At 42.0% G+C, this 21909-nt stretch overlaps 1 protein-coding gene across 1 annotated transcript; it reads right to left on the bottom strand.

The window, feature by feature from the left end:
- Positions 1-8010: 8010 nt before the first annotated feature.
- On the bottom strand, positions 8011-21283 carry STOML2 (stomatin like 2). The gene is made up of 10 exons (XM_063456785.1): positions 21179-21283; positions 19325-19477; positions 17500-17599; positions 16589-16647; positions 16030-16131; positions 15205-15339; positions 14169-14313; positions 12648-12727; positions 12376-12504; positions 8011-8281 (listed from the first exon to the last, which is right to left on the bottom strand). Exons 1-10 carry the CDS (start codon positions 21215-21217, stop codon positions 8180-8182), a joined length of 1044 nt encoding a protein of 347 aa, XP_063312855.1. The 5' UTR covers positions 21218-21283; the 3' UTR covers positions 8011-8179.
- Between the last annotated feature and the right edge of the window lie 626 nt (positions 21284-21909).

Here is a 21909-nt window from a genome sequence, read left to right as displayed (position 1 = left end):
ATGGATGGCGAACGCAGCTAGCGACTGAGGATGGGTGGGGTGGACTTAGTCCCCCGCGCACCTGTTATCTCCTAATAGAAGCTACGAGCGGGCCAAATTTAGAAAGTGCCACCATACGAGTAGACTCCATAGACCCCCCCCCTGAGAGATAACTATCCACCGACCTACCCTAGGGCATACTCCCTTGTGGTCCAGTAATCAGTAACTGTACCTCTAGTGACAAACTGGTCGACCCCCACAAAATCCCCCCCCCCTTTTGTTTTCTCCTGATCTCTTCCCCCCCTTCTTATCCTAACTTTACTACTTTTCTATTTGACCTTACATTCGTATTCCGACTCACCTCGTGCGACTTTGCAGCATGGATTTAACATTAGGGTTCAAAGATTAGGAATGAGACGGCTTAGATATTCTAAGAATATACACTGCTCCCGAACGGGAGGAGTCTACTGGAACACTGTCATTCCTGTCTTGTCGGAAGACGTATATTTAGTTGTACGCTATTTCATTTTTATTTTAACTTAAACCTCAGGGCGGGATGTCGGGTATGGCGTGTTTTTGAATTGGGTCGCAGACACATTGCACGGATTCCTTGTAAGGACACCACATGTTATACTATATCCGGCATTATCTTCATTGCTTATACCAGTGCAATTACTGTTCAAAGTACGTTAATGTGTGTCTGTTTAAAGCTAATAGAAGTTTTGTTTATGCTGTATCTTTCATCCTGTCTTGAAATAAATAAAGAATAAAAAAAAAAAAGAATTGTACTGTATACTGATTGGTTCTGCATATTTTGTTACAGTCTTCCACAAGGTCCCATGGAGTTCCCTTGCTGGGAGACCATCATAAAAAGGGCTGAGTTTGGCCATCAATAAAGACATTCGTTTTACCCCTTCATGAAGTCTCGACTCATGTTTGGGGAATTGGGAGCTATAATCACTACTTCACTCTTTTCAGCTTGGATTTCAGGAGACGCTACAAGGATCAGCGCTGCACGGATAGCAGTATCCTTTACAACAATAAAATACAAAAACAATATTAATATATAATATATACAAAATTTAACATAGAACAGGTAGGAAATATATAATCAACCATGACAGGTGCATTCTGTTTTGAGGTATGTAGAAAGGGATCTCTTAAAGGACTTTAAAGGGAAACTCCAGTGCCAGGAAAAACATCAGTTTTCCTGGCACTGGAGGGTCCCTCTCCCTCCCACCCCCAATCCCCAGTTGCTGAAGGGGTGAAACGGGGGGGCGGGGCCGGGACCTGAAACGGAGCGGACGCCATTCTAGCGGGCTCCCACCTTGTAATCTAAAATCCGCCGAAATCTCGGAACCTACCTGCCATCCGAATCGGAGCACGTCGGAACAGTGTCCAGGCCCACATACCGAACCGGCAGATGCCTTTCAGGTACACTCCGAAGTCTGGGAGTGCAAAACGCAGGCCTAAGGCCTACCACGCGCCAAGCCTGCACGGCCTTGAGCAGCTACTCGGCGGGACATACCTGCAGGGTGACTCCGATCCGGAAAGCGACTTCGATCCATACAGGCCGGAGACCCCTGAACCCATGGGGAAATGCTCGCAGAAGGCTCACATGGGCCCCGGTATGGCACAGGACATCGGAACCTTGCTCCAGAGGCCAGCACTGCCCAAAGCCGCCGCCGTGGCCCACACACCTTCCCTCTTACCGGCCCACTCATCAACCCAAACTGACACAGCTCTCACAATGCCGGCAAGGACCGCAGCAATGGGAGACACTGATTTTGCCACTAAACAGGACCTACAAAATTGGGTCAAAGACATACAAAAAACACTGGCTGTGGATGTGGGACGCCTGAAAACCGACATGCACAAAGTCAAAGAGCGCGTCCAAACCACGGAGAAAGACATCACACACCTCAAAGCCGGCATAGAGACCATTCAAGATGCCGTGCACCAACTGCAAACCTCACAGCACAGCCTAACGTTACAAATGTCCGCCCTGGAGGACCGAGCCAGGCGAAATCACGTGAAAATAAGGGGTATACCTACGGAAATCCAGGCCACCGAACTGCCGCACTACGTCCGTAGACTCCTAACCACCATCTTACCACCGGCGGTTAATCGTAAATTCGGGCTGGACGGCGTATACAGACTCCCAACCTCATCCAGGATGCCTAACATGCCCACCAGAGATGTCATATTACGATGCGCCTCCACCCACGATAAAGCACAACTCCTGGCGGCAACCAGAGGTAAAACCCCCCTGACCTTTGAAACGTCTCAGCTGTCGTTCTACCAAGATCTTACCAGGGCCACGCTACAGTGGCGAAAGACGTTATCCCACTTAACAAGCCATCTGCGCAACCAAGGAGTGCCCTACAGATGGGGCCCACGAAGATCCCTGCTAATCCCCCACAATGAACTAACTCACACGATAACATCGAGCGAAGAGGCACCAGCACTCCTGAAAAATCTTGGCCTACCGGACTTACCTGTCACCCTACCACCGGAGTCACAGCACGAAATAGGGGACCCAGCCACCAGCATGCCGTTCATCCCACGAGACAGGACACCGTTGAACCCCCAAACTTGACAACAGCAGCCGGAGTGATCACAGGGACCTGCGTCACTCGGACGACATTGCTGGGAACGAGACATTTCTTCATCCTCCCTCATTTTACTTTCACCAGCGCAAAGGCCACTGGACTATGGGACTGATCGTTCTGTGTTTTTTTTCCTGTTTTTCCTTTTCTGTCTTAATCCTAAGTTTACAGTTTAAGTATATAACTCCAGCCGTGAAAAGCACGGGATGGGTCAAGGCTCTGGGCCTGCGAAAGGTACCAACACGCTAACGCTCCCCCCCCGTCGCCCCCTTGGTTAGGGGTAATACACCACTGTATCACGCCGTAGAACGCTACTCATGCAATAGGTCACACTACCTGACCCTGATATAATACCCTGGCTGCAAGAAACATATCGTAACCACTAACCCTACTTGCAACCACGCTAATAACAGGAGCCTAAACCTTGACAAGTAGGGAAGTTACTATTACTGTTCATAAACCTTGTTAGAATCTAACGCTTAGCCCCTCAAATGGTTAACATCACCTCTCACGCGACCAAGTTTACTGTAATTGTTCAGTTGATATACACTTTGTCTCCGACTGAGACGCTTATCCCCCTTTTTAACTATCTGGCAGATTGAAGGGCACAGGCCCGGCTACACTCTTATAAGTTTTTTCTGTCATGCCAATGTACACTAGTTTACCTCCAATCATGGCCAGCACGTACCTAGACTTACTATTCCATGTTCCGGATTGATCTACATAAGCTTTCCCCAGTTTTACATTTGCATCCTTCTCTTTAACCCCGAGGATAACATCGCACAGTTTAAGGTTACATGTATAACTGTCACACTATTCATGTCATTAATTTACTGGAAAGTTAGAATGATATAAATTTTACCTGTCGACTTAACCGCCCACAGCATGTCTACGGTGCTGTATAGCAGACTGATTCTTTACCTTAATAATTCACCTAGATAGGCGATGTCTATGTTTATGGTTATATTTGTTATCCCGGTATATACCTGTTCTTCATGTAAAAAAAAATAAAAAATGAGGCTGATGTTTCTCTATGACAATATGTATTGTGATGCGACAACCCCAACTTGTACAACTTATCATTGTCTTCCCTTCTTTATTCTGTACCCTAAACCAAATATGCCTCAATAAAACAAAGATTGACAAAAAAAAAAACCCCTTCAGTCACTTACCTCAGGCAGCGACATGTCCCACGTCGCTGCCTGCTCCTCCCCCGCTGCTCCACCTTCTTCCTCCGTCGGCCGGTGGGCGAGACTGATCCCGCCCACCGCCGAGGAGACCTAAAGCGCATGCGTGGCAAGGCCGCGCATGCGCATTGGCGCACCCCATAGGAAAGCATTGAAAATGAATTTCAATGCTTCCCTATGGGGAATAGAGCGACGCTGGAGGTCCTCACACAGCGTGAGGACGTCCAGCGACGCTCTAGCACAGATAATCTGTGCTAGGGACCAGGAAGTTCCCTCTAGTGGCTGTCTATTAGACAGCCACTATGGGAGGACTTAACCCTGCAAGGTAATTATTGCAGTTTATAAAAAACTGCAATAATTACACTTGCAGGGTTAAGGGTAGTGGGAGTTGGCACCCAGACCACTCCAATGAGCAGAAGTGGTCTGGGTGCCTGGAGTGTCCCTTTAAGCTTAGGGAAGATTTTAATTTGTGCGGGAGGTCGTTCCACAAATGCGATGCTCTGTAGGAGAAGGAGGATCGGGCTGCTTTCTTTTTATATTGAGGTAGACTAAGTAAAGTGTTGGTACTGGATCGGAGGTTATAGGAAGTGGGAACAGCCTGGGAAAGCATTGCGTTCAGGTAGGGTGGGAGTTTCCCAGAAAAGCTCTTAAACACAAGGCTGGAAAGATGAAGGGTGCGTCTGGATTCCAGCGACAGCCAGTTTAGTTCTTTTAGCATGTCACAATGGTGGGTCCTGTAATTACATTGTAGCACAAATCGGCAGAACGAGTTATACAATGTGTTGAGTTTATTAATGTGGGATTGCGATGCAGATGCATATACTACATCCCCATAATCAATGATTGGCATCAGGATTTGTCTAACCTTACAGTTAAAAGAACACTATAGTCACCTAAATTACTTTAGCTAAATAAAGCAGTTTTAGTGCATAGATCATTCTCCTGCAATTTCACTGCTCAATTCACTGCCATTTAGGAGTTAAATCACTTTGTTTCTGTTTATACAGCCCTAGCCACACCTTCACCACACACCTTCACTTTCAAACAGATGTAATTTACCTTAAATAATTGTATCTCAATCTCTAAATTGAACTTTAATCACATACAGGAGGCTCTGGCAGGGTCTAGCAAGCTATTAACATAGCAGGGGATAAGAAAATCTTAATTAAACAGAACTTGCAATAAAGAAAGCCTAAATAGGGCTATCTTTACAGGAAGTGTTTATGGAAGGCTGTGCAAGTCACATGCAGGGAGGTGTGACTAGGGTTCATAAACAAAGGGATTTAACTCCTAAATGGCAGAGGATTGAGCAGTGAAGCTGCAGGGGCATGTTCTATACACCAAAACGGCTTCATTAAGCTAAAGTTGTTCAGGTGACTATAGTGTCCCTTTAAGGGAAACAGATTCACTGCCTGGTTCACTGGCAGATAGAGCTGTCAAATAAATCCACCATTTGTTAAAGTAACACTCCAATCACCATAACCACTACATCACTCTGTGGTGGTTATGGTGCCAGGAGTGCCCTGTAAGTAGTCAAACCATTTGCTTGTAGCTTGACAACTTACCCAGTGTCTGCCAGTCACCTCCAGTCCAGCAGGCTGCAGTGGTTATGGTGCTATGGAGTATCCTTTTAAATCCACTTGTGGGTTTGTAGCATTATTATGCAAAAATCCCTATGTTAGTTCCTATGTTAGCTGCAGAGCTTGCTCTCTGCAAATAGCCGGACATGACTGGCCAAAAGAGGAACCTAGAGATTGTCCTATTACTGTGGCCAGGTTGCGCATAAATATTTATTTATTCCATTAAATATACATCTGGCCTTTCCCATCTTGAACTGTCAGTTAGCACTGAGCCCTCAATGGGTTCATTTGGATTAATTGGTTTATGGATTTTTATTTAATGTTTTTTGGGGTTGAAAAGAAGTCTATAGAAGAAAGAAATAATTCTATATTTACCTTCAGAATTCTTCTTCTACAGGTATTGGATTTTCTTGGCCCCCCTCACTATTAGAGTGAAGTGGTTGGATTAGGGATTGGGAACCCCTAGTCACTCTAGCATGTGGACAATGGCATATAATTATGCATTTTATAACCAAACCTTTTTAATTATTGGAATAAAATACACCTCTTAATGAAGTTAACACTTTCTCCATAAAGGTTAGTTCTCTAAATTGTGCTAATTACTTTGTTTGCACTGTACTGGCTTATATTAGAATTGGCCACATTCTACCTACAACTTTAATTCAACCAAATGTACAGGTAGATAGCCAATTCTGTTAAATGTAAGCATTCAGTTGTAGATTCTAGGTAATTCAGATGTTGCTTCCAGATAGCTATATATATACACACACACACACACACACACACACACACACATTTCTGGACTTTGCTGTCCAGACTGGTGGTATAAGGAGTTGTATATAACCTGTAAATCAAACCAGTTAGCTTCAATTCAGAATAAGCGAAACAAACGTGTCAAAATAAGGCCATGTCTCCGATTTGACGCCATAAGGTCTGTTGTGGGATAAACGAAAAGATATTGGGGTTTAAATTAGTTTGATACGACAACCTTATTAAAATGTACAACGAAACTGTGAATGTATGCAAGATCACCACATGGATTTACTCCTTAGAAACTTAAAGGAATAATGTTCCTTTGCCGGTCTTTACACCATTGACTACTAGAACTTAGGCAACCTTCCGTACTCCAGATGTTGTGGACTACATCTCCCACAAGGCTCTTGCAGCCAGAATGTTGAGAAAGCATCATGGGAGGTGTAGTCCAAAACATCCACAGTGCCAAAGGTTGCCTATCCCTGGACTAGAACATTGAAAACAACGATAACTTGTGTTATAAGCTGGTTTTGTTTTTCTTTATTTTTTATGATATGCTTTGTTTTTTTTATTTTACATAAACAATTTAGCAAATTACATCATAACCCAGTTCAGACAATGCAAAGCCGGGAAAACAGTGCAAATGAGGAGAAATATAAACATTGTTAATTTTCTCCTATTCTCTGTATACTTTCTCTATGCTGGTCGCCAGATGCAAAAAACATAGCTTTGTAACAATTACTGACAGGGAGCCAAGTGTGAGGTGCACAGTTACAGGATAAAGAGAGGTAAACGTCATCAGACACGCTCAGCCCATCACCTACAGCCTAGCAAACCTTCTTGACATTGCAGAACCATTTGTAAATCCTGTTTTTTGTCACTTTTGAGAAAGCCATTGTATGAAACACATGAAGTGTATTTTAATATTGCTTTTTTTTTTTTTTTAAATCAATAAAAGTACTTTTTTATTGGACCTGTCTGCTGCTGGATTCCTGTACTCCATATCCTTGGTGGGGATAATACCATCTAAGCCAGTTGGACAGAGAAATCCATAGTTACTCTATCAAACCTTCATCCACAAGAACCTCCTAAAGAGTCTGTACTCCACCATATCCTAAAGCGGGGATTATTAAACCCAAGTGTCTAAATTGGAGCTGCACCTAAGCTCCTATAAAGTGTGAGTGCATATAATTTTAATTTTCCCTCACCTTACTGTTTTTTTTTTTTATGTGCTTCCTATTTCTCCTTTTTATGGTTATACATACACACTCCAAGGACATTCCAAGCGCCCCCCCCCCCCCCTGTTTTTATCTGCTTCTCTATGGAACAAGAGAGATCCCGGATTTGGTGACCCTGCCCTCTGGACTGTACCAGTACTGGACAAGTGCTGAATATCCTCTTGCGGTCTCATTCACGTACACTGTAACAGTAGTAAGAACAGTGCAGTATGGCTTACTAAAAGTGATACAGGACTCAAAATTTCCAATCGCCACTAGCCTATAGGCAAGTAAAAAATTAAGTCCTGGCTAGTATACATTCACCCCTTTGAGTGTGCCATGGGCTTGCAGTGGCTAGTAACTTTTAGGGTGTGGCTAGTAAAGTAGGGCATGAAAGTTTAAGCTTTGATTCATAGGCTGAACACCATTAACATATATTTGGCTGTGGGTCACAGGTTGACTTGTAACCCTGTAATTGTGATGGCAGCTTGCTATAAAAAAAAATAAAAAAAATTAGAAACATGTGATATCAAAAAATGATTGTGAAGCACTTTTAGCACCTTACAATTATTTATATTAAACCTCTATTGGATGACTTTATCTCTACTGAGATGAAACTGCGACACACGTCCTCGTGGTTGATTTTTGTTGATCCATGTTAAATTAAAAGACACCAACCACAATATTGCACCACAGAATAATATTAAAGCTTGGTTTCAAGGTTTATTACATAATTAACAGCTGATGATACAAAAGAGAAAAAAAAAATCTGGAAACTGGAAATTTAATATTGAGGTAATGGTCTGTGTTTTCCAGCTGATGATCCACTGGGGGGCTTTTACAAGATTTTTCGGTTAGCTCTGATGGAGGTCATCTGTTTCCCTCGTGTTGTCGTGGCCAAGTTCTTTATTTTTTGGGGGTATGTTTTTGGTCAAAGTGCCATAAATTCCCATTGCCTACAATGATAAGGAGTAAAAAAACCATTAAGTAACAGCTAATATTACTCAAGCAAGTCTTACAATGCTATAACAGATCCCCTAAAGTCTGAATATTAAATCCTGAGCTAGGCAGCATGAAAAGGTCACTCCTGGTCTGTCATAGATTTTTATCTATAATAAAACAGACAGATTGAGATAGGTCTTCAAACGTTATTAAACATTTTACTGCAACACCAATACAGGTAATTTCAATGTGAACAGTGATCAGAAAATACCATTTGGGAAACAGCACAAAATCAGATCATTATGTTTATAGAAAATAAATGTCTTGTCTATACACTGATCAACCAACCACCTGCCTTATATTGTGTAGGTTCCCTTTGTGCTGCCAAACAGCTCTGTTATGTTAAGAAATGGACTCCACATGACCTCTAAACATGTCCTGTGGTATCTGGAACCAAGACATTAACATTAGATCCTTTAAAACCTACAAGTTGTGAGGTGGGGCCTCCACGGATCGGATTTGTTGTTCGAGCACATGCCACAAATGCTCAATTGGATTGAGATCTGGGGAATCTGGAGGCCAAGGCAACACCTTGAGCTCTTTGTCATGTTCCTCAAACCATTCCTGAACAATTTTTAAAGTGTGGCAGGGTGCATTATCCTGCTGAAAGAGGTCACTGCCATTGGGTAACATCAATATTATGAAGAGGTGTTCATGGTGTGCAACATTCTCTAGGTAGGTGGCATGTGTCAAAGTAACATCCGCATGAATGCCAGGACCCATGATTTCCTAGAGCATAACACCGCCTCCAGCAGCCTGCCTTCTTCAAATAGTGCATCCTGCTGCCATCTCTTGGCCAGTTAAATGTCGCACACGTATCTGGCTATCCACCTGATCTAAATGAGGCTTCAAACCCACTGCTCCATGATCCAATTCTGAAGTGCACATACCCATTGAAAGCGCTTTCAGTGGTTGACAGGAATTATTGTGGGAACTAGGACCTGTCTGCAGCTATGCAGCCCCATATGCAGCAAACTGTGATGCACTGTGTGTTCTGATCCCTTTCCATCATATTGGGTAACCATGACCCGGTTACCGGTTCACTGGTTGTCCTTCCTTGCACCCCATTTGGTAGATACTAACCACTGTATACCGGGGACACACCTAACAAGACTTGCCGTTTTGGAGATGCTCTGACCCAGTTGTCTAACCATTACTATTTGATCCTTGTCAAAGTCACTAAGATCTTTTCACTTGCCTACATCAAATTCAAGAATACACTGTTCACTTGTTGCCCTATATATCTCACCCCATACAGGTGATATAGTAACAATATAATGTGTGTGCATTCTCAACATTATCCAGTTTTCCAATAAAAAGGATAAACCTTATGCAGTCTAGCCCACCTCTTGCTCGGTATATTTAGAAAGAAGATCTGAGACACCTAAAGGGTAACTCCAAGCACCATGACCACTTCAGTGATTTGAAGTGGTCCTGGTGCCTGGAGTCTGTATGTGCAGAATTTTACTATGAAAATACTGCTCATACAGAGATTAACCTCTGTGCTGCCAAAGTTGTAACCCCACCTCTAGCAGAGTCATAAGGGTGCCATTAGACAGCCCTGAAGTAGAGCTCCAAGTTGCGTAATGTCAATGTTGTGCAACTTTCATTTACAAATTTGGCATGCTGCCAGGTTTATTGCATGCCAGTAGTACTACTAATCCGATATCTCCCAGTAGTAAGTATTGTGAGCCTGGATATACTCTAAATCATGGTTCGTCAACCTGGTCCCTACCGCCCACTAGTGGGCGTTTTAGGATTCCAGGTGGGCGGTAGGGATTTCCAGGTTGATCGGGCGGGCGGGTGCGAGCCGGCGGTACCCGTGCGACTGGGTACCGCCGTGACAAATTGCGGCTCCGGCCCGCGCGGCAAACCGCCGGGGCCGCCTTCCAAAGTGTCCATCGGGTGGCCCATGCTGTCAGGGCCACCCGATGGATGCGGATTGTAAGGGGGCCCGGTCAGCGCTGGGCGCTTTAACAGCGCGACCGGGCCCCCTGTGATGACATCAGAGCTGGGAGGAAGTGATTCCCCGGTCACTCCTCCCAGCTAAAACTGAGAGCCGCGCGGGAGGAACACCAGGGAGTCAGAGTGGGAACTCTGACTCCCATCCAACTGAGCCACCACTGGACCCCAGGGAAAGTCACCCTCCTGCACCTTAAAGGTAGGAAACAGGAGGGTGACTTAAATATAATGTGTGTGTGTGTGTTTGTAGGTATGTCTTGTGTGTGTATGTCTTGTGTGTGTGTGTGTCTGTCTGTGTCTTTGTATGTATGTCTTGTGTGTGCATGTGTCTGTATGTATGTATGTGTGTCTTGTCTTTGTATGTATGTGTCATTGTATGTGTGTCTTGTGTGTCTGCATGTGTGTGTGTCTATGTATGTCTTATGTGTGTGTCTGCATGTGTGTGTGCATGTCTGTGTGTGTCTGTTTGTATGTGTGCCTGTCTGTTTGTATGTATGTGTCTTGTGTGTGTGTGTATGTGTGCCTGTCTGTGTCTTTGTGTGTCTGTAGGTGTGTATGTGTGCCTGTCTGTGTCTGTATGTGTGTCGTGTGTGTGTCTTGTATGTCTGTGTGTGTCGTATGTGTCTTGTGTGTGTGTGTGTATGTGTCTGTCTGTATATATGTGTGTGTGTGTCTTGTCTTTGTATGTATGTGTCATTGTATGTGTGTCTTGTGTGTCTGCATGTGTGTGTGTGTCTGTCTATGTATGTCTTATGTGTGTGTTTGCATGTGTGTGTGCATGTCTGTTTGTGTCTGCGTGTGTGTGTGTCTATGTATGTCTTATGTGTGTGTTTGCATGTGTGTGTGCATGTATGTTTGTGTCTGTATGTATGTGTCGTGTATGTGTGCCTGTGTCTTTGTGTGTGTCTTGTGTGTGTGTGTGTGTGTGTGTGTGTGTGTGTGTCGTATGTGTGTCTGTATGTGTGTCTTGTGTGTATGTCTGTGTGTCTTGTATGTGTGTCTTTGTGTGTGTGTCTTGTATGTGTGCCTGTCTGTTATAGTGGACTATAGTAAGTGGGCTACCTAGCTCAGCCTTCCTACTGGGCATTGCTATAAGGACGGTTAAAAAATAGAAAAAAGGGGAAAAAAAGGTGGGGAGGGGAATTGAGGAGGGAGAGGAGATGAGCTGACGCACAAATGAGAAATCATATTATGCGCAAACAGAGAAGTCGTCTGAATATCACTGAAAGAGACCTTCGTTTGTTCCTTACGAAAATCGAACCAGATATCAAATATTTAGTCTCGCAGCATCAACCTCAAGGATCTCATTAATCACTAGTAAAGGTAATTTCAATTTACTTTATTGTTTTCTCATTAAACTTTATAAAGTTAAAAACCTTATAAACATGCATTAAGTAGAAATAAAAAGATAAATGTACGTACATTTATTTTTTTTTTTTTTTAAAACACCCTCCTTTCTTAAAAATATTCCGCATTTGCGCGAAAACTGGTGGGCGGTAAGGAAATTTTTTCAACCAAAAAGATGCATTAGTGGGCGGTAGGTAAAAAAAGGTTGACTACCACTGCTCTAAATTGAAGCAGTGTTTGTGTGTGTTTCCATTGAACCTCATCACTGGTTAGTAAAATCTTTTTTTAACTGATGAAATAAATAGCATTTTAAAATATTATGCTACATACTCATCCCCATCATTTCTCCAAGGTAACTTGATAAACATAAGACTAGATTATTGTAACAATTAAACTTTGAAGTTGCTTTGATAAATATTAAATTACAAATGGAACCTTTTGCCATTTTAAAATGACCATGATGCTTGTACTGTATAGAATATTATGTAGTGTGTTTATTATAACTGATAAGCGCTGACATTACTTCACCACTTAACATGTGCAAATCAGCTATGGGCAGCACCTCACACACTAAGGGGGGATAAAATGCTGAATGGTGAAAGTGTCTTTTTGAGGCAAGAACAGAAGTCACAGACATCTTCCTGGTTATCAGCCCTTCACAATCTAGCCAATCCTGCCGGTATACTCAGCAGTGTCCAGGCTCCAACAAACTAACGTCAATTTCCAAATACCACCTTACCTGGGTTACCATGCTGGGGATATCTCCTGTATTAGCTGGGAGAAGAATAGTATTGGACTCCTGAGCCAGCTTGGAAAAGGCAGCTACGTACTGTTCAGCTACAGTAAGAGATGCGGCAGAATTTCCATTCTGAAAAGAGAAAAAGAGGAAAAAATAAATAAATAAATTACGTACATTTAGGTCAATTATTCTTCTTCTGAATATACAGCAGAGATAGATGCAATGTATTGATCACTTGAGAGGTGAAGGTCTTGTTTGGATCCAGATATTACCTGCTGCGTCAGAGCATCTGCCAAAACACGTATCGCCTCCCCTCTCGCCTTTGCTCGTGCAAGAATAGCGCTGGCCTCACCTTGAGGAGATAAATTGTACATGTGATCTCACGTCTGGTTTTACAAAACTAAAAGCAACACTCCAAGCTTTACAACAACTACAGCATGCTGTAGTGGTGATGGTGCCAGGAATGCCCTGGCACCCCTTTATTGTAAGCAGCCAAACCATTTACCACTGCAGTGGTTATGGTGCCTAGAGTGTTCCTTTCCAACATTATACATATTAACAAAAAGCAACAATTCGCTTGGCAAGATAAGGCATTTAATGGAAGAGAAACACCATGTGATGGGTACTCTGCAAGGAGGATTATGTAGAAAACAGCAAAGGCTAGTTGAAAAAAAATAGATAAATCAGCTGCACAGCACTCCGTCGTTAAACTTTAAAAAGCAGCACTTTGAACCATTATATGCTGCCAATTTCTTCATGGCTTGTAAGGTGATGTTTAGTGCTGCATTCCTGGTATTTCCGTATTAAACGTATTAAACTTTTGGTCGTTAGCCTCTCTTTTGCTGTAGGTTCATTATGATGTTAAGAGGGAAACTATAGGCACCAAAGCAACTTTAGCTTATTGAAGCAGTTTTGGTGTATAGATCATGTCCCTGCAGTCTCACTATTCAATTCTCTGCCATTTAGGAGTTAAAATCACTTTGTTTATACAGCCCTAGTCACACCTCACTGCATGTGACTTGCACAGCCTTCTTGAATACTTGCTGAAAATGATCCTAGATATTCTAGGTTCCTGTATCGCACAGTCGATTTAATATAGAATTTCTCATCTCTTGCTCAAGTAATAGCCTCCTAGACCCTGCAGGAGCCCATGTGTGCCCATTTATAGAGCAGGATATAAAAACATCTAAAGCAAGTGAACATCTGATTCAAAATGACAATTTTCGTGCAGGCGGTGTCAGTCACAGACAGGGAAGGTGTGTCTAAGGCTGCAAAAACAGAAACAAAAAAGTGATAACTAAATGGCAGAGAATGGAGCAATGAGAGTGCACTAAAACTTGTTTTTTTAAGCTAAAGTTGTTTGATGCCTGTAGTATCCTTTAACTGTAAGACAGCTTCCTATTTGTGGGAGTCCAGGTATAGAGCTGCAACACCCCAAGTTTTAGTAAATAATGACAGTGCTTCACTAATTTAATATAGATGGCTATTTATCTTTAGACAAACCCCATGTGAGGGCTTCGTATGAGGGAGAAGCATTAGCCACATGTACGCAAACAAGTGTGATGTGTGTTTAATGGTGGGGTAACCTCTTAGGTAATTAACATTATAGCAAGAAAATAATTTAATTAACTTGCCTACTTACCATCAATATCCACAATGTGATTACTTACACGGATATGCGATGTGTGAGATTCTGGATTACCATGCACACATCTTTACGCAATGCATTCTATTCTGACCATAGCAGTAGGTAGTTTGCTATGCATTAGGCATGCTGTACAGAAAACACTTACCTGCAGCCCTGTTTATCTGTTCAGCCTTTTCTCCCTCGGAGGCCAAGATCTGGGATTGTTTCTGCCCTTCTGCCACATTAATGGCAGACTCCCTGGTGCCTTCAGACTCCAAGACCATGGCTCGTTTCCTTCGCTCTGCTTCAACCTGGTTAAAGACAAAACATTCCTCTCCTGTTACATCTGCTATTGCTGAAATTCTGTTAACCGTTTTTTAATTTTATATAATTTACACACAACTAGAGTGCTGATGAAAAAAAAACAAACAACCAAAATGCCCAATATTTTTTCTTGTGACAATGTAACCCTCCAGCTTACGCAATCAACACAAAGCTAACCGAATTGGTAGGCGAGATGGACTAGAGTGCTTCTGCCTTCCCCCCTTCATTATGAGCTGTACTACACTTCAATGAAAAGCATCAGAAAGCCACAAATGAGTGGCAGAGAAGCTTCTCATTGATTCTGCATAAGGGACAGAGGGGAGGGCCTGCAAAGCCCTCAAACTGTACTTGCTTCCATCTCCACAAATTCTCTACTTATGACGATTTCACATTTACAGCAATGAAGAGGAGGTGCACACTGACATTTCCAAAATTCAGATTTATCATCAAGTCACTTTAAGTTATGCGACAACAAGAATAGAAACAGCATGAAGTAGGAAAGCATTTAGGTGTGGAGTGAGTTCTCTCATTTGTCACTCTGACGTTTTGCTGTACCACTTACATGTTTGAAATATACAGATCGCTCACCAGTGTTTGGATTACATTGCATTACACTAAAACAAATACTGAACATTGCGTTTTGAAAAGATCCAACCAGTAGATAGCCTGATGTCCCCCAGCCTCATTCTTTGTTAAGTTTAAAGACATTATGTACAGGAGTTACTTGTAGACTCTGCAGTCTGTGCAAAACCCACATAGCTATTACTCAATATTTTGGAAGCCATTTTATGGACCTGGGCAGGATGAAAGCTTGGGTTACACGCATTAAATCAATAAACCATGTGAACAGCAAGTTTGATTGTTTGTGGACAGCATACCTGCATTTGCATGGCGTCTCGAACCTTGGCAGGGACATGAATATCTTTAATCTCATATCGAAGACACCGAATACCCCAGTCATCGGCTGCTGTATTTATAGCTTCCACAATGCCGGCATTGAGGTTCTCTCTTTCCTGGATGGCAGAGAAAATATGTAAATATATAGACTGAGTTTCTGTTGTGTGAATGAGTTAATAATAAAACAAGATATCGAATAAAAACTACTTGTCACAGTTAATATAAACAACCTATAATTGTTTTAAAATAATTTATCAATGAAGTTGTTTTGGGGGCTGGAGTGTAGTCTAACTTTAATGTGTTAAATCATCTTTTAACAGTTTAATGGAAGAGTTGGGTTCCTGCACACCCCACTCCTCTGAGAGCATCAACACCAAATGTACCATTACTAACAATAGACCGCTAATGACAAACAGAGTGTCAGCTGATGCTCTCAGCCTATCACTAGCTAAGAGGACTTCCAGCAGCACAAACTGTTTTATTACTTGTACCGGGAGGGCACCAAGGAACTGTGGCACTATAACCACTAAAAAAATTACAGATCTTGGAGTGGTCCACTAGGCATCATACCGTGTACTGTAGTGGAACGGTTACATTCTCTGCCATTTAGGTGTTCTTTGGGCTGCATAAACAGAAACAAAAGTGATTTAACTCTTAAATGGCAGAGGATTGACCAGGGAGACAACAGTAACTGATCTATGCACCCAAACTGCTTCATTAAGCTAAAGTTATTTTAATGCCTAGAGTGTCCTTTTGTGAGAGACACATCTGAGACTTTGAAGTTGCAGAGATCAGTGAAAACTCACCCTGAAGACCTTATCCAATGTCAGCTTGCCCAGCTCAGAACGCATGGTGGTCTGTGCAAGCTGAGTCACAGCGTATTCTGGATCTTCCACCCCATAACTTGCCTGTATTAAAATAATGAGTCAATTACAATAAATACTTAACTTCTGCATAAAACAAAACAAAAAAAACAACACATTGTATGGTACTCATATTGATCTTAAAACTGGCCTTTTCATAATCAGTGTGATTGGACTGCAGCATTTTGAGATTTCTGGTGGATTATTTACCCTCAAAAGAAGTAGATTTGAGGCAATATTACTTGGTACATTGATATGCAGATCTAAAAACTTTTATCTAAGATTTTTGTCCATTACAATATGATTACTCACTTAAACAAAATAAGTAAACAAAAAAGGTAAACAGCACAAATAAGGAAAACAGTCAATAAAACTAAATAAATTGTAGAAACAAAACATTTGATTGGTCGAGTACATGTTTAAAATATAAAGCTTTGCAAACACAGCTTACACGATGATTAGAAATTCTGCTACTAAGTCTCTAGATAAAAGAAAGTTGTACCTTGTAGGGATTCATGATCCGGAGATACAGCACCCCATCTATCTGTAAAGACACATTGTCTGCAAAAATTAAGAAAACCTGTCAAAAAACTGCTAATGCACAACAATACCAATATAGTGACTTATTCTGACTTCTTTGGAATCCTAGCTTTATCAAAGATAGGCCCAGCACCAAATAACGATATTTGCCACAACACCAGACATTTTATTAAATCAAATAATTTAGTATTCCATGAATGCACTATGCAAACTCTGAATTATATGAAACCTGCAATCCCACAAGAGATATTAATAAAAGGCCACACAACTAATGGTGTTGGTAATATTATTTCCCCTACAAGCAGTCAAGAGAAAGCACTAAGATGTATTGCAGACATGTGGCTTCCAATGCAGAGTCAATGCAGGCTCTGATAAAGGGCACTTCTCACTACCAAGCAGAATTATTTTTTTGCATGTAGCCACTCTTGCATTTAACCATTTATTGTTAAGATCAGAGTCTGATACCACACTTTGTCCTTCTCTTATATGGTCTGGGCAATATGCTACAGTCCACGGATTTAGGCAACTGGTTATATCATTTTAGCACCTTTCCCATGCATTCACACAGAGACCTCGATCTAATATCTATGGAAGAGCTTTTCAAATGATTTAATCATTTTGAGAAATATTTTATTATATTGATATTTGTATTTCTACATATTTTATTATTTTGAAAAAAAATATATATTTTAAACGTTTATGCAAAAATATTAAACTATTTGGAAATCGTATCCAAAAATATTAACTCAAGGCCATAGTTAGAAAAGAAAAGCAGCTTAAGCAGACTCCACAAATTCTGGTTTTAACCCAGTCAGCCCTGCCAGGGGCCCCTTAATAAACAATCCTTTCACAATGGCATAAATTAGTCCTCACCCAATGATACCGCAGACTGCTCTGGAACATTAATCACAATCTCCTTCAGGCTTTGCACATAGCGAATTCGATCCAACACTGGAATGAGCAAGTTCAAACCCTATAAAATTCAAGGCAACATGTTATTTACTGTAACAAAACGATGTAACTTCCTGAAATGCTGGATATACGATCTATTTTCCTGTGACAGGCAATTCTTTGAGTGAACCAGTGGCATCCAAAGAAGTAACAGAGAAGAGAAAACAAATGCCAACTCTGTAACAAAAGTAGATAAATGCACAGTTCGCATTACTGATTAGACAAATAAAATATCCTAATTATATTGCTACTTTAAATACGAGAATCCCTAAATTACTACAGTGAATTGTATTAATATAGTTAATAGAAAACAGATGACAAAAACTGGATTTGCTCATCTAGTCACTATCATGTCACAGATTGATATTAATTTATCTTTCCAGCACGATAGGTTAGTATATATTCCAGGAAGCTTTGTTCAATTCCCTAACCAACAGTTATTACAGATATCTACCTCCTTTTCTACAAAGCAACATTGCTACACATTACATCAGCCACGTATGCAGATTTAAACTAAACTGCTGGGACTGTTATAAGGACCACAAAGTGACAGTTTTAGGTGGACTTTACACAGATTCAAGGGAAAACACTCAGATCTGAGCGATTTATTTCAGAACATACACTTATGGCTTCCAAAGGAGAGCCAATACTCTGTACTCCGAATTTATACAAGTAAATAGTGACATTTATAATTAAATAACACAAAATATTTCACTAAGCACAACGTATGTCTACATATAATCAATCATTGTTAAATACAAGCCTATTTACATGCCGTTTAAATCTGATACTACAGTCCTATTCATACTTATGCTTTAGAAGGATATACTAATTGCCCATTGGTTACATCATTCTCACACCTGGCACATGTCTTGCATATCCATTCACAAAGATATCAGAAAAAAGCAAAACAACTTTAAAGGACTACTATAGGCACCAAGACCACTTCAGTTCAATGAAGTGGTTTGGGTGCCAGGTCCATCTAGGGTTAACCCTGCAGCTGTAAACATAGCAGTTTCAGAGTATCCAGCCTCTAGTGGCTGTCTCATTGACAGCCGCTAGAGGCGCTTCTCACTGTGATTTTCACAGTGAGAAGATGCTGCCGTCCATAGGAAATCATTGAGAAATGCTTTCCTATGTACTGACTGAATGCACGCGCGGCTCTTGCTGCACATGCGTATTCGGCAGATGACGTTGGAAGACTGTGGAGAGATTCCCAGCGCCGAGGGAGCCCAGCACTGGAGAAAGGTAAGTGATTAACCCCTTCCTCCCCCTTCAGCCCGGCAGGAGTGGTTACCCTGAGGGTGGGGGGGACCCAAAGACCCTACAGTGCCAGGAAAACGAGTTTGTTTTCCTGGCACTATAGTGGTCCTTTAAGATAATGAACAAATTCTGTTTTTAACCCGGTCAGCTGTTCCAGAGGCCCAATTCTTTATTTTATAAGTTTTGGGTGAAGGAAGGGACTCCCCACACACTACAATTGCTGCATTATGTATTTATAAATGTATGTAACGGCTACAGATAGTCAACTGCTCGTTTAATAACTCCAATATATGTCTACAATGGAAACTGCTTAATGAATTAGTTAATTAAGCCATGGGAATATCTTGCAAGTTTCCAAAAAGATAAGCTACCTAGAAAAAAACATTCATTTTATTCACATTAATCAATCTACGCAAATACATAGCGTTAATGTACATGAAGCTCTGAATGACTGATACTACACACATTACTACAAGTAACTTACAGGCTCCAGGATACGGTGAAATCTCCCCATTCTCTCTACTACCCAAGCTTCCTGCTGGGGTACAAAGAGAACCAGAGTGTTCATAGGGAGGCCGGAGGCCAAACATCTCTGCAATTCACTATTCCACGGATTTGTTGCATGTATGTGAGGGCTCTGGAGAGAGAAGAGAATATTGTATGTGAGGGTATTATAGACTAAATCCATTAACCTGCAAGAATATATACGTCTTTGTAGTCTGTACAGTCAGTGTAAAGCTCTACTACAAAAACATTTAGTTACATAATGATTTCAGACATTGGCCGCTATACATCCAGATCAGACCGGATGCAAACTGTGGTCAATATAACAGGGTTATTCACTAAAGTGACCAAGGTAGCTGGTCAGTGAAAGAATATACTATTAAACGTGATTTGGAAGGGAGGTATATAAATGTTCAGTGAGAATGTATAGTTAAATGTGGGTTTGTCACTGAGGGTATATATACCATTGAGTGCAAGTTGGATGGTAGAGTTATACAAATAGTCAGTGCGCGCGCGCGCGCGCGTGCGTGCGTCTGCGTGTTTAATTATATACGGTCGATGGTGGGTTGGCTGGTGAGATAAAATTATTAAAATATTTATAAAGCGTCATCAAGTTCCGCAGCGTTGTACTATGGATGGATTAACAGACACGTATTTGTAACCAGACGGTAGGACGCACAGGAACAGAGGGATTGAGGGCCCTGCTCAATGAGCTTACATGCTAGAGGGAGTGGGTAATGTGACACAAAAGGAAAGGGAAGGGTAGAAAAATAGGTTGCTAGGATAGTATTCACAGAGGGCTTAGTGTTGTTTTGATGACCGTTTCTGGGGAGGAATCAGGGTGCGGAGAGAGAAAGCTATTCACAGTTTAAGTGATATGCTTTCCAGAAAAAGTACATTTTCAAAGATTTTTTTAAGGGAGTGGAGACTCGGTGAAAGTCTAACAGCGAGGGGAAGAGCGTCAGTAAGGGCATATATTGTTAAAGGTCCACTCTGGGCACCATAGCCGTGTTGTAATTAAGTTGTTATGGTGCATGGCGGAAGCTTATCTGCAGGGATATAAAAACGTTAAATGGTTTCATTGCAGAGTCTTCTGTGCGGCAACCCATCAGCTCTGCACATCAACTTCTGTTTGTGTCTGAAGACTCCAATCAGGAACCCTCGTACCGGGCACCTGTTAAAAGGTTCTTTAACACTCCGGTTTGTGAATGAAGAGCAACTAATGCGCTCAGCCTATTGGCAGCCCAGTCAGTGGTTTCTGGATTGAAGTCTCCGACTCAAACAGAAGTGGACGGTCATAGGACTCTTACCCATTAAGTTGTTATGGTGCCTGTAGTGTCCCTTTAAGTGGTTGGATAGTGAGGATACATTAATGGTCACTTTAGGTCTGTACTGCTGAGTGTAAGTAGGTGAGTGAGGGTAGGTGAGTGTAGGTAGGTGAGTGAGGGTAAGTGAGTGTAGGTAGGTGAGTGAGGGTAAGTGAGTGTAGGTAGGTGAGTGAGGGTAAGTGAGTGTAGGTAGGTGAGTGAGGGTAAGTGAGTGTAGGTAGGTGAGTGAGGGTAAGTGCGTGTAGGTAGGTGAGTGAGGGTAAGTGAGTGTAGGTAGGTCAGTGAGGGTAGCTGAGTGAGGGTAGGTTAGTGTAGGTAGGTCCGTGAGGGTAAGTGAGTGTAGGTAGGTCAGTGAGGGTAGGTAGGTCAGTGAGGGTAGGTGAGTGTGGGTAGGTCAGTGAAGGTAGCTGAGTGAGTGTGGGTTGGTCAGTGAAGGTAGCTGAGTGAGGGTAGGTAGGTCAGTGAGTGCAGGTACTGATCATAGAAGAAGATATATTGCCAATTACCCGCAGGAGGCTCCCTGCCCGCCTAACGATTCGCAGCATGTTCTTAGAGCCGGTGCTTTCCAACCGGCACCACCTGTCAACAAATCACGTGACTTAAAATGTCACGGCGCCCAATGATGATGTATTCAGAGCGCTAAACACTAGAGAGCGGACACCGCACTCCATTAAAGCTGGGGGAGGGAATTATTGGGACCTTCAGCCACGGACTCTCCTTGAAGGGCATTGTTACACCCGGCGGTTCCCATAATGCCTACTGAGAAACGCTGTCGGTGTTCCAGGGAAACGGCGGTCACATGGCTCTGGTGTTTAGAACTCCGTCTAGACGGTGCGCATAATAGACATAGAATACTATGACGGTACGTGCGTCAGAGGGCGACGCTCTTTTTGTTGACGTCATTACGAGGCATGGTGGGATTTAGGCGCCATGTTTAGAGAGGCAATGACATTACAGTTCAAAAGGTCGGGATGGTGCAAGAAATCACTGATATTACGCAGGATAACAGCTGGGGATTTTTAGTAGTATGTTACCTGTAAGTGTGAACTACACCACGCGCTGTCAAATAAAACAATATTGGCTTTCTTTGTTATCTTCACTTTTCCCCTAATAATTAATTTTATAATTTCCTGATAACCCTAAAATTTCAAGCATTTCAGACACCACATGGTTAGACATTTATATCTTAAATAAAACGGTATTAAGATACACTGTATGTTTTAATATCTTAACATAA

This window comes from Pelobates fuscus, chromosome 5, assembly GCF_036172605.1.
Source record: "Pelobates fuscus isolate aPelFus1 chromosome 5, aPelFus1.pri, whole genome shotgun sequence".
Taxonomy (NCBI): domain Eukaryota; kingdom Metazoa; phylum Chordata; class Amphibia; order Anura; family Pelobatidae; genus Pelobates; species Pelobates fuscus.
This window is presented reverse-complemented; position numbering and strand designations above follow the sequence as displayed.

Bases quoted from the DNA above. Each gene is read 5' to 3' on its own strand.
- STOML2 (XM_063456785.1), bottom strand. From the start codon at position 21,217: ATGCTGCGAATCGTTAGGCGGGCAGGGAGCCTCCTGCGG. The intron at 14,314-15,204 runs GTATGCTGTCCA...GTCTTTAACCAG, and splicing joins GAGACGCCATGCAAATGCAG to GTTGAAGCAGAGCGAAGGAA. The intron at 12,728-14,168 runs GTAAGTGTTTTC...TATCTCCTCAAG, and splicing joins ACAGATAAACAGGGCTGCAG to GTGAGGCCAGCGCTATTCTT.